Source organism: Scleropages formosus, chromosome 15 (assembly GCF_900964775.1).
Source record: "Scleropages formosus chromosome 15, fSclFor1.1, whole genome shotgun sequence".
Classification (NCBI taxonomy): Eukaryota; Metazoa; Chordata; class Actinopteri; order Osteoglossiformes; family Osteoglossidae; genus Scleropages; species Scleropages formosus.
The window spans coordinates 7,661,290-7,674,221 of NC_041820.1; the positions used below are offsets into that span (position 1 = coordinate 7,661,290).

Sequence of the window (12,932 nt, forward strand, 5' to 3'; positions counted from 1 at the left end):
CAACATCTACTGTACGCACTGCCACAAGACACCATATTCTTGCACCGTCCAGCATATACTAATTGCTGGAGCAGTTTGAGGACGAGGCTCCTGGCCAAAAGGTCCAACAAGAGCAGCACCGTAGTGTAACCTTCAGTGGAATACTTAATCCAGACTGCTTCAGTACATCCAAGTATATAAGCAGCATAAATAATCCATTTCAGGTGACTTCTGGTAGGATGTAGGAGTTGAATAAACGTAACACAGACACGCAAGTGTTTTTGTGCTTTTTTGTGGAAAACGTTTTCCAAATTCCCCTCCCAAAATTCCAGATTCCCCTGGGCGGTTTGACGGAGCTGTGCAGGAAGTCCGTCTCCCCGGGACACGTCGGGACGGTAGCGGACTGGCTCGTGTCCATCGGACTGCCCATGTACATCCACACCTTCGCGGTGGCAGGGTACAGCAGCCTGGACCAGATCTCCTCCCTGACCGAGTCGGAAGTGCTGGGGGCAGGGGTTCGAGAAGAGCGCCACGTGCAGCTGTTGCTGGGGGCTGCACATCTGGTGCACGTCCCATCCACCCACCAGTAATGAGGCAGATGGTGATATTCCAGCTAAGGACAAGGGGTTGAAGCCAGAAGGTTCTAGCTTGAATCCCCAGGGTTGTACCCCTGAACCAAGGTGCCTAAACGTTTTAGTTGGTGTCCAGCTGCAAAATAGACTTTATGAAACTGTAATATTTTTTTCTCCAAAGTTGCTTGGGGAAAAGAGTCTGCTTTAGTGCAATAAGGGTGGATCACTGCACCTGTGCCATGGACGACTTCACGGTGGCAGGATAATACGACTCCAGAGCTGTGATGTAGGACCCTCACACAGACACACACACACACACATGAGTGACCGGCAGCAACACAAAGAAGCGCAGCGGCAGGACCAAAGACTGCAAATGCTGCACCTGTCATCTGTCAGGACTGCTGCTCCTCTCGGCCCCTTTCCCTCCCGCAGACGTCGGAATTGAGATTCCACGGGCTGCCGGGGATCAGCGGCGCGCCTTTAAAGGACTCTCTATTCAGTGGCGTTTCCATTCGAAAGGAAACGGTCTTCGCATAAAAGACTGAGAGCTGCCTTTGAAGAAGTACAACGGGTTTTTGTACGTGGCTTTTCTACAGAAATACTTGCGTTTATTAATGTTTGCTCATATTTGTCGTCAGACACATCGCCGTCTCTTTCTCTTCCCGCTTTTAACATTAGGGAGCTGAAGGTTGTAGCTTTGCCAAACCGTTGTTATTCAGGAAGAATTGTAATTAGTTTACCGTTGCTGCTTTTCAATCAAGAAAAGAGCCATATGGTGAATGGTCAACGTACAGGAGAGTCCTGCAACAAGTCATATGTCACTAGTATTTCAATAATCATAACTGCTTTAATGCTGTATTTTTGGAGTACAAAATGCACAGTGCTATATTCGCAATACATGTGTTTTCCTGTGTATGATTTGAAGGGTAAAACACAATATATTATACCTTGTAGGACTGATAGTGAGAGCTCGGCTATTCATGGTATCAGTGATGCCTCACAGCATTTTATACGGGATTAAATACAGGTTTCCTGTAAAGTATGTAAAACAGGTAAATATCCATACATTTGACCATTACAACCTCTAGCTACATATATTCCCTGTGGTATTTTTCTCTTTCAGTTCCGTACTTGTGACATAAAGTACATTTTTCACTCCAGTACTGCTAAGTATAATGATGCACAATTGAAAATAAGTGACGTGATTTTATTATTTTAAAAAAAAAAAAAAAAAAAAAACCACACACACAGGGCCTGATTCACTGTATTGCACAATGAATGTTTTAAAGCCAACAAAGAAAAAAACTGCACACTTGAAATCAAATATTCATTTTTATAGTGAATATATGATGAGTATCTCACCCTGGTAGACTGAGTAGGCTTGCCAGTAAACTAAATTTATATTAATTTATATGATCATATAAATTCAAAGGAGTCCTATTTAGCAATTCCAGACCTTTCAAATCACATCAGGAGTCAGAAAGAGTAGATCCTCTACAGCGTCCCTTTCATATCAAGTAATCCTGATAATGCCAGTTTTCTCAACATAAAAATTTGAAATAATGCAAATAAAAATAAATTCAGAGAAAAATCTGAGGTGCTTTGTTAAACAACTGTCAGTGAATGTGTAAAGTTTGAGTTCATATTGTTTTTGAACATACTGGTGAGTGCATATCCCCCAAAACTTTCTGCAGCAGTTTGCACTCCATAGAAAATAAGTTTTATTTTTACTTCTAGGTTTCTATTTTGTAATTAAGTTTTTAAGTTGTTTCATCTTCTGAACACTACAAGCTGAAGTTAGCACATTTCAGAAGTAGATAACACACAAAATGAACAGTAAATGGAATAGCAATTTGAAATTAATCCTTAAATGATCTTATTGCTGTTGATACTTAAACATTTTTACCTGTTTGTATGAATTTGATTATTCTCAAGATTTGAATATGAAAAGGTGTCACAGGTGTTTCCTTAATATTTGAATTCATTTGAATGCCAAAGATATCTTACTGAAGCAATGTCTACAATCATGGTTTGTTGTTTCTGTATTTTTTGTGTTGCCTGGCCATCTGACCAAAGCTGCGTCATCCCTGCGTACAGCTAAATCGGCCCTTCATTTCTGGCAGCCACATGAAGTAGCTGCCAAAAAGGCCCTAAATATATCATCATAAATATACGTTAAGTATATTGATATGTGACAGTTGTACACAGGTCTTAGGTTATTTCCAGTTTAACATTTCTAAATCCTAGTTTTACGGGAAGTACTCCTAGAAGTGTATTTAGACTTTCTCAAACTGAAATTTGAGACCGTAATAATACCAGTAAATGCACTTTAAGTAATGTTTTAAAGGCCTAAGTAATTAGAAACAAAATCCGTTTTGTCTGCTGTTACTCAGTTGTAAAAGGAAAAGCGTGCCATTTTAAATCAAGCGATCTGCAGCAATGTTATGTACATATGTAATGTACTGTAACTGTTCAATTAAATTTTTTCAAAACTAGTGTGTTTCTTGAAGTGTATGTATTGCTGAACCTTTGCACCATCTTTGCTGGTCATGTCTTTTATTAAGAAAAGTTATTGTGGAACATGGCATCCACACTGTACGACCATCTTTGTTGAACTGAATAAATTACAACCCTAGAACAAAAACTAAAGCAACAGTAATTAATATTTTTTCTTAAATTATTTATTATATATTTTTTTTTTATTATTACTAATCATCGCTAACTGGGCACAAGGCTGGGGTTACACCCTGTATGGGACACTAGCCCATTGGAGGGCAGCCACACACACACCCATTCATACACAAGTAATTTCTTTTGGGTATCCTGTTGAGCCTAAGGGTCAGATCATTGTACCACTGCCCCGACATTATGGACTGGAGATTTTATTTCTAGTTGTTTTTTCTAACTTGATCAACTCTCCCAAGAGTGTTGACAGCTCCCAAGATTTTGATCATGATGATGGTTTCCATGGCAAGGACAACAACTCAGAGGAAGCTGACCACCATGAAGAGCACACTATGCTTCCAGTGAAGGAACCGTGAGGAGCTTTCTCAATAAGTATCCTTCACTCCAGAGGTTACTCTACTCCTGGGCCTTGGTATTAAAGAAGCCATCCAGATCCAGCAAAATGGACCCTTGTCGATCTTTGACCTCACACTGTTGACCAAGGGGGACTACTGGAGGATTCTGAAGACATATAGGAAGAGTGCTGACCACACCAAACTGCACCCCTATTCCATCGAACCATTTTGGAGCAACAACCTGAGGATTGTGACAGTCCGCATCTTTGACCCCTTCATGTTGGAACTCCTGGGAGAAATTGTTGATGTCACTCGGGGACATCGGGGATGAGCTGTACATTTGGAACATCCTGACCCTGTGGAGACTGAGAAGTTCTGCAACCCCATGCATATTTCAGCATCTGTGGCAGCATGTGCTATACTTGCATTATCAGTCAGCCCCCCCTCCTGCCACCTATTTTGGGGCCAAGGACATACAGAGAAGAGTTTCAGGGATGTGATGTGCCAACAGCATTTGGACACAAGCCACATGGCACAGTAGGGCTTTGCCACTTTACCTGGTGTGGAGAAGAAGACTACATCTTCTACAGCTTGTCCCAGCTCCGACCGGCCTGCACTGGGGTCATGTCCACTAACCCGATGTCAGCATGAGGACAGAAGACAGTACCATCATGGAGAGTTGGTGGGGGAACAGATGGGAGCAACGGTATGGGGTGAGGTAATGGACGGTTTGGTCATGGCCAATGCTGGATGGTCCCACTCTTCTGGCACTTCTTGTCTCTCTCTGGCTGAAGAGGACTCCTGCTCTCCTGGTTTTGAGGACACTTACCTGTACCTTTTTAGGGTGACCAGGAAGAAGAAGAGGTGCAGGAGGGAGTCTGGAATGGCACCGGTACCGTACTAGGGCTGCTTGTTTTGATGAGCAGCCTTCAAAAAGGCCGAGAAAATTACTCCCCCCATTGGACCGATCATTCAGATGTGTTGATTTGTTCTTGGTGGGGTCTTCTCCTAGGTTCAGGGAGTACTCTTTCAAGAAATTGTTTCATTGTTGATTTTAGTTGAATTATGAAATGGTTAGGCCTAATATTTCATAGTTTTTTTCATTGTCATGGAGTGACTTTTGAGTTGTGTATGAATGGTTTATTGATGTTTTTAAACTTAGTGATGGAGTTGACAGATTTCAAGAAATGTGAAGTGGTTGAGAGTTTGACGGATTTTATGGTGCAGGCTATTGGACTTTTAAATATACAGTATTGTGATTATTGACTTGATGTTTGCCTTGCGGTTCTACATTCTGTCGGATGAAAGCAATGTTTTATTTTAAAATCTGTCATTTAGTGAGAGGATGCATTTAACTTTGAGTTGAATGTGGCTTTTTGTAAAATTTATGTTGTTTTTGATATGGATTCATGCCTCGCTTGTACTGACGTAAGCGTAGGAAGTGTTTGATTTTTGATCTGGTGTTTTAAATCATTTAAATGCTTTGCTCTTTTCAGTAAAGATGAAAAATACTACCAGAGAATTATTTTCCCGCATTAAAATCAAACAGCAAAGCTAAACACATTCACCGAGAGATTTGAGGCTTAAAAGCAGACATGATTGCTGAAGGGATGCTCGCAGGACTGTTTGGCGGGGAAAGTGAGGAGCTCAGAGTCCCGCGCGCAGCGCAGCGCAGCCTGGAGGTGTCTCTGTTCTGCGCGAGGAAACCCGACACCCGAGGGGGGCCGCGCGAGCGGATCTCCCTTCCTGACGTAGAGCGAGGAACTCCGCGCGTGCACACACACACACACACACACACACCATCTCTGCGCTCGCGCCTCAGATCCAGCCCCGTTCCTTCGGCTGCCCCTCCGCGTCTCCGCTCTGCCGCCGACTTTGCCCACGCGGATGGGGTGAGCGCGCGCCGCCCGGAGAGGATGAGTTGCAGCGGCAGTCCGCGCCACAGGACTCCGACCCCGAACCACAGCCGCGAGCGCGGCGCGCGCCGGAGCGTGTGCCTCGCGCTGCTCTCCTTCAGGTTCTCGCCGCGCGACTATGGCTTCTGCATGAGCGCGCTGCTGCTCTTCTGCCTGGCCTCGCTCTTCTACCAGTGGAACGGAGGAGCGCCGCGAATCCTGATCGAGCTGCGGCAGTACCTCGGTAAGGGACCGTTACCGTGCCCGCCGTCGCCTCCTCCACTTTGTTCTTCGGCCAGGTGTCTCCTCTCTCTTCTTCGTCGCACTTATCATCTCCACTTCTCACTTCTTGTGCCGCGTCCCGTTTGAACTCTGAGGCGCTCGAACGAACGAAGCCGCACCGCCCGCTTCGGGGAACTTACTTTCCGAAGAACGGCGTCCGCGCTTTCCAACATGGCCTCAGTCGGTCGGTATGTGTGTGAGATCCCGCGAACGGAACGCCGCTGCATTATACACACAGCCGTGATTTCACGGGCTGTTTTTAGCGCCCGGCTGCCGAGCCTAAATGCAGTGCGAGATGGGCTCAGAAGTCAGAGCGAAGAGGGTGGAAGGAGAGTGCGCGAGGCTTCGCTCCCTCCACGCGAGTCCGTTCTTAACTTCGTCTTCGCGCGCTTCTCTACGGTAACAGTCAGTGCGTCTCTTTTCTGTGGGATTCGATTCAATGTCCCTTGGCTTGAGGTTCTGCGCCCTTTTTCCGAATCCCTGCGTGGACTTCTGTGTTTTCTCTTCAAAAAAACACTTGACAGTGAGTGAGAGCAACGCGAATGTTTGGGGTTCGGTCAGTGCTGCTGGGGATCCGATCAGATGCGACTCGATTCCCTAAGTTAATGTGTTTTCTTTATCTGTCTGCTGCTCTAAAAAGAAAGTCAGTACATTTAATAATACTGCTCTATATTTTAGAGATTTTCAAAAAAAAAAAAAAATCACAGTAAATATCGTAGGCTCATCACTGTGGCTGTATATTTACATCAATTCCACCCTGGTTTGCACCATGTTTGTCTTTAAAAGAAAGTGTTTTTATAACATCCCCAAATATTTGTCATATATTTAAATATTTAGCTGGTTCATGTGAGAATTTGGGTTCAGGAAGTTGTTATATGTTAGGACAGGCACACACTGGGTGTACATCTCCATTTGGGGAATCAGAGTAGTTTTTCCCACTGGGACATTTCTTTTTTTTTTTTTAAATTCCATGACCCCCCCCCCCAGATATTTTAAAATATCTGAAAACTTCCATTAATCCAAATTTCATTTCAGCTGTGTAATTTAAACCTCATTGTTTACGTTGATACCCACCCCCAGCTCCAGCACTAACATCCTTAAAACAGTGGTGTCAACACTGGTCCTTGCGGGATGCAGTCTGGCAGATTCTTCAGTTTTATTCTTTTTACATTATAGAATTTACATGATAAAAAGCAGCTGGTTCACTGTTCAAGCACAGGTGGGGTGACTTACTATCCAAATACTTCCTTCAGTATGACCTGAGTTAAAGCAAAATCACAGATATGCTGCATCCCTTGAGAAGCAGTGTTGGTCATCCCTGCCTTGGGACAATGTGGGCTTGAAAATATGAGAAATAGTTCTTTTATTAAAGGTAGAATGCTTTAAAATACAGGCCTTTTTCTCGATTATAATAAGATAAAATTATACTGAAATTCCTTGGATCTGATGACAATCATAAGCTTCTTGAAGTTAAATGTTAAAAAGCAGTTATGCCAAGATTTAGATCAACTTTATATAACTATGACCAGACTCCTCTAAACATCTCTCCAGGCCTCATTAAGATGAACAGGCAACTTCTGATGAAAAAAACTAACTGGTCTCAAAATGTTTATCTTCTTTAACCTAAGTTAATGTTTTTTTCAACAAAGTTTCCATGTTCAATTTCACAAGAGTTTAAATCCACAGGAAGCGCTGCCTGGCAAATGAGCTTTATCACAAAAGCTTTTGGAGGCCTGTGTTGTATGATAAGATGTCAAGCAGACTCACTCATCATTTTTAATGGTCCAAAACATGGTTTATTACTGTTGCAATCGGGCGATCAGGGTTTTGCAGTAAGATGCTGTGAAGTTGAATATTCTAATTTATGCAAAGTGCTTTCTTCCCAGCATACAACCTGTGAAAATTTTCTGGAGTATCCGCTTTTCACAGAGTCCTTTATTTATTTAAAAAAAAAAAAAAAAAAAAAAAAAAAAATCTCTATCTTTGGTTATGTGTTTCTCAAGTGCCCCTTGGTCATAAACTGAAGACCACATTCAGTAAACTGACCAGGCACACCCAATACAGTTAAAAGGTTTCTGGTTTACTTCATAATATACTTTTATGGTTACACTGCGGGCATTTGCCTACATTGTGCATTTAGGGGGAGAACAGTGACTAAATAGTGTCAGAAAGGCAATGGGTGTCTTGCAGAGGTGTTTTACTCTGCTTGTATGGTTCTAGATGCAGTATGAACAAGGGGAATAGCAGTTGGGTCACCGGGGATTTGACTGGGTTCAGTGCCAGTGTTGCTTTGGGCAGCACACTTTACCGAGGCAGCGGTGAAGATCGTCGGTGGATTTATGTCGGGCCTTTTTTGGATCGCTCCCCTCGCACAGCCAAATGGAACAGGCTTGGTTTTGTTCTCTCGAAGGCTGCAGTCAGCGTTTTGCTGCAGCCCCAGTTCCAGGAGCTCCTCACCTGCTCGGCACCTACTGAGGAATGGGACCGCTGGATAAACAGTCTGGCCCTAGAGCCTGGTTTATAGGTCCCTAGTTCATACGCGCTGTTTCTCTACCTTGACGCCCAAAATCACTGCTCTAATTGGTTTTATGGACTGTACACAGCATTTGGTGAGCCCAGCTCTCCCAATAAATGCTGCCACATATTGCCGTGGCACTGAAGGTGAAAAATGTAACTCTGACATTTCTAAGAGAAGAAGCATAATAAACACTTTCAAGCCCCTGTGTTTGTTGCTTCTTTTTTAAAAACAATAACAAACTGGAATTTGTTTGTAAGACAAAGTGCATAAGAAAATAATGTAATAGCTAATTGCCATTTTAACAATGATTGAGTTTCCAAAAAGCTGCCCATAAATGAGAAACGAAAGAAAAAATGAAAGCTTGATGAGAACATTGACTTGACTGCGTTTTATCTGATGTCTGCTGTCCCGTGCGCCAAGCCTGTGCTTTTTAGATCCGGCGCCTATCGAAGATCTGGAAAATGTGTTAAGGCACCATGTCCTCCGGCATGCGAGCGGTAACGGTCGCGCCTGAGTCCACGCTGGGTGATCGGGAGATTGATCAGCCTTGAGATAACGAAGTCTTGTGCTGCCGAGACGTAAAAACAAACACGCATCTTTTCTGCTGGGAGCTAGTATTTCGCTGGGTGCATCAAGCACAGCGGCCATCGTGTCACCGCCTTTCACTCTTGCTTTCTGGTCCTAGTATTTAAAGCTGTGTTTTATCTAAATGAATATATGTGTAAATATAAATGAATACGTGCAATATTTATGTAAAGTGACTTAATGTCCCACAATTCAGTGATCCAAGTGTTGTTTTGGTGCTTTTGAACGGCCACTCAGATTGTGAGTCAGCTGAATTCCAGAGCAGTTCCTCAGTAGTTGTGCTTCTAGGCTAAGCCATTAATGCCCATGCTTAAACTCTGGATCACTGGCGGGGGTTTCTTTTCCCATTTCCACTCGTTACCGTAATGTTATAATACCTCAGGCACTTAGTATCACAACTTTCAGAGAATCGCCAGAGTTGCCTGCAAAAGCTGGGTCCTGTATTTCTGCCATTACTCGGACATTCCTCAACGCAACACGGCACAATATCTAGCAGTTTCCTAGAACTGAAATAACTGGCATTTCCAGCCCCCCTTTTAAAAAAAAAATTTAAAAAATCACAGAATCATTCAGGTTTAGGGAAGGAAAAACTTAAGTCTGCCTGCTGCAAGGAATTTTCAATTCCTCTTCATAAAATCGAAGACAGTAATTCAGATTCTAGAGTCCTGTGCTTCATAAGGAAAGTGTATTAAGTATTAAAAAATATCTGATGAAACAAATTTTGCTCTTGGGAAAGAAGAGAGTGCTTTTGGCGAACCCAAGACTGAGATAAAGACACAGAGGACCTGTTATTTCCAGAGGATAGGCCTTGGACCAGGAATGAGTATGCTGCTGAGATCATCTCTATCTCAATTAGAACTTGTTGCTATGGAAGTACTGTAGTGTTACCAAAAACAGCCAAGTCAGGATGTGATTTTTAGATCTCTTTTAAAGGAGCATTTTAAAGTGTCTCTACAATATGCAATTTTAATTTTTTAATGCAAAAAAGACACATGTAAACAACTACACCTATATATAAAGGGAATTGCTGTTCTTATACAGTAACATTCTTTTTTCCACACACCTTTTAGTTAAATTACTACTGTAAACTAAATTAATTACATGACAGCTTATTATAGATTGTCAGCTGCTAGTTTTATAGGCCAATTTTTTCAAGAAAGAAACTTAATTAAGTGGATCATACATCTGGGTATGAAGAAGGAAGGGGGTAGTTCACGGAGCTTCTTCTAGGCGCTCTGCAAAATGGATTTCATCAGTAAAATGGAGCATATATGATGTGGCTGCAGTAGTGATATGCATATTGCTGTTTGGAATAAGTAAAGTAAACAGGACAGCTGAGTCCATTGGTCTTGTCTTGTGCTTTCCACTATATTAGTAGATATTACACCCTGTTAGGCAAATTCTCATTCCCATAATTTGGCTCATGAATGTTTGTGTTCTGAAGAAGTAAAGTTCACAAGATCACTGCCTATGTAACTCTGTGCTGCTGGAAGCGCTGCATAGTATTACTAACAAATGCTTGACACTAGATCATCTTTATCATGAAGTTTAGCTAGAAAACAGCCAGATACCACTGAGGGACAAGAACCTTTTGGGTTTAAGACACCAAGTGTGCATCTCCATCCTAACAGCAGTGCTGTTGTACAGAATAAAATTCCCGATGTGGAAGTAAAATGATCATGTAATGAGCAAAAATGCCATTGTTAAGAATAAGCCTGCTGTGAAAAAAATACAGCATATATATTTTCATGAAGTGTTGTGGTGTTATGCAAGGGGTAAGTGTAAGCAGGTAAGACCTCCATTAAGCACTTGTTTCAACCCTTTGTTGTGTTTGCTGAGGGGTTTTGCGAGAAGTAGCCCGTCCGGAAGGAGTGGTAACGCACTGGGACTTTTGGAGAAAGACAAAGGTATAAATAGCGCATGTGTTTAGCTACTAATTGGTCCAGTCAGAGCAGAGGAATGAGCTTCAATGAAAACCTTGAAACACACGGCTCTCGTTGAGGTCTCGTCTCAAACCTCTGCAGCACACAGCCAGACTCAGTATCTCCCAGGTTCCTCTGTGCAGCGTTGCCCTGCTAGTGTCACTGAACCATGCCAGCCTCTTGTTATTTTCAGTGATTTTTTTTTTTTGGCAAAGTGCAACGTTGTTTCAGCATTTTGTCGAGTTTCAGATTTGCAGAACCTATTAATTAAAGTTGCCCCCTCTTGGTACTGATGGATTTAAATGTGATTCATTGGTCAATTTAACACTGAATTTGGTATTTCCACACAGAATGTTTCCAAGGATCTTGAAGGTTGAGTCCTTTGTGTTTCCAAAAGCACACAAAACCACCTTTTCACATGTCATATGTATGCATTGAACAGTTTGTACAGATTTGATGGTAGCTAGAAAAAAATACAACTTGTAAACCCAAGTTTGCCAGTTCCACTTCACGGTGGAGGTAACTATCCAGAATTACTGTTGTAATTATTCATCTGCATGTGCTGCTGTAAATTACGGTGACCATGAAGCAACTGAATAGTGCAAAATTGGTACAAAATCTGTCCCATTTTATAGTGTGCGGCAGTAACACCTTCGTTATGAGATGCATGGGAGGACCCTGTCACTGGCAGTTATTTTCTTGATACATCATGTAAATCCATTAGCTGCATCAAATAAATGGGTCTATTTTCCACTTAAAAGCAAGTCTTTCATTTACTCGTATCATCAAAGTGACGCTCATAAAGAGGTTGACGGTCTTTTTCGTCACATTTCTGAAAGAAGACAGCTTTCAGGTGACGGCTGAATGTCTCTGATCGCACTGCCTAGAAGCCAGGTGAAAGGAAGTAATTTCTTATGCACCAAGTGAATGTTCTCACTTTGCCAGATGTTTCTCTCCTGAGCACAGTAAGCCCCGTAAGTTACATTGGTGAGTAGCCTAAGTCAGACCTTAGCTGGTAGTTGCTGGATCCTTGTTCTGACTGGTTCTTAATCATCCTAAAAAGGGTAATTGCTGTATCTTTAGTCATTTATCTGATCTTCTCTCCGAAACAAAGTACATTCTATGTTATGGTAGGTTGCTGCTTATGATGATGTACTCATTTACATAGCAGGGTAATTTTCACTATCTATTCATTTACATTTATTTATTTAGCAGACACTTTTCTCCAAAGCAACTTTCAATGCATACTGTGTAGCTTTATGAGCCCCCACACCTTATTCAGCAAGGTGACTTACACTGCTAGATACACTGCTTACAATGGGTCACTCATCCATACATCAGTGGAACACACACTCTCTCTGTGTCACTCACACACTATGGGGAAACCTGAACAGCATGTCTTTGGCCTGTGGGAGGAAACCAGAGCACCTGGAGGAAACCCATGCAGACACAGGAAGACTATGCAAACTCCACACAGACTGAGTGGGGATCAAACCCATGTTCTCTTGCACCAGACAGGTGCTGTGAGACAGCAGCCCTACTTGCTGTGCCACTGTGCCACCCTATTCAAGGTAAATACCTTGATTTAAGATACTACAGCATGAGCAGGCATTCAAACCCTCCTCTTTCGATTGCAATGCAATGTCTTTGACCACTACCTACTCCTCCCTTTTAATGCTTGCATATGTTTAGCTAAATTGTTTTATTTTGAGGACACTTTCCCATGAATTGACTGAGTCAGTTCTCCCTATGTATAAAGCTGTGATGCATTTTGCACCACGGGTTTAACAGATTCTTTAGCTTTTTGTTTCTGTAATGACTGTTTCTGTGTCTTCCCACACCTTAGCTGTTACCATTCATTCATTCATTTATTCATTTTCAAACCTCTTTTCCTGGAAAAGGTTGTGGTGGCACTAGCTTGAGCTGGATAGACCATTACCTTAAGAAGCATCAGACCAAAAAACATGCATGTTAATAGGCAGCAGTTAGAGGATTATAGAATGTCCGATTTCATGTCGTCTGCATTGGTGCCACGTCAGACTTTTCCATCCAGTCGTCTAAAGATTTGATATCCTCAGCGAAGCCACTTTTTTGGCATTCCTTGAAGCCTGAGGATCTCATGTTCTGGACTACTAGTAAAGCTTCTGGTTTTTGCTTTG

At 42.4% G+C, this 12,932-nt stretch overlaps 2 protein-coding genes across 7 annotated transcripts in view; both read left to right on the top strand.

Annotated features, from left to right (window-relative positions):
- Positions 1–2,720, top strand: part of sash1b (SAM and SH3 domain containing 1b) — a 93,696-nt gene extending 90,976 nt beyond the window's left edge. For all 6 annotated transcript variants that reach the window (XM_018731747.2, XM_018731755.2, XM_029258697.1 and 3 more), the window contains one exon: positions 312–2,720. In XM_018731747.2, the coding sequence (XP_018587263.2) occupies positions 312–569 (258 nt within the window). In that variant the 3' untranslated portion in view covers positions 570–2,720. The remainder of the gene's footprint in view (positions 1–311) is intronic.
- A 2,552-nt stretch (positions 2,721–5,272) lies between these two features.
- LOC108941892 (uronyl 2-sulfotransferase) overlaps positions 5,273–12,932 on the top strand; it is a 35,144-nt gene continuing 27,484 nt past the window's right edge. Inside the window, exon 1 of the mRNA XM_029258333.1 lies at positions 5,273–5,710. Coding sequence (XP_029114166.1) covers positions 5,488–5,710 — 223 coding nt within the window. The 5' untranslated portion in view covers positions 5,273–5,487. The remainder of the gene's footprint in view (positions 5,711–12,932) is intronic.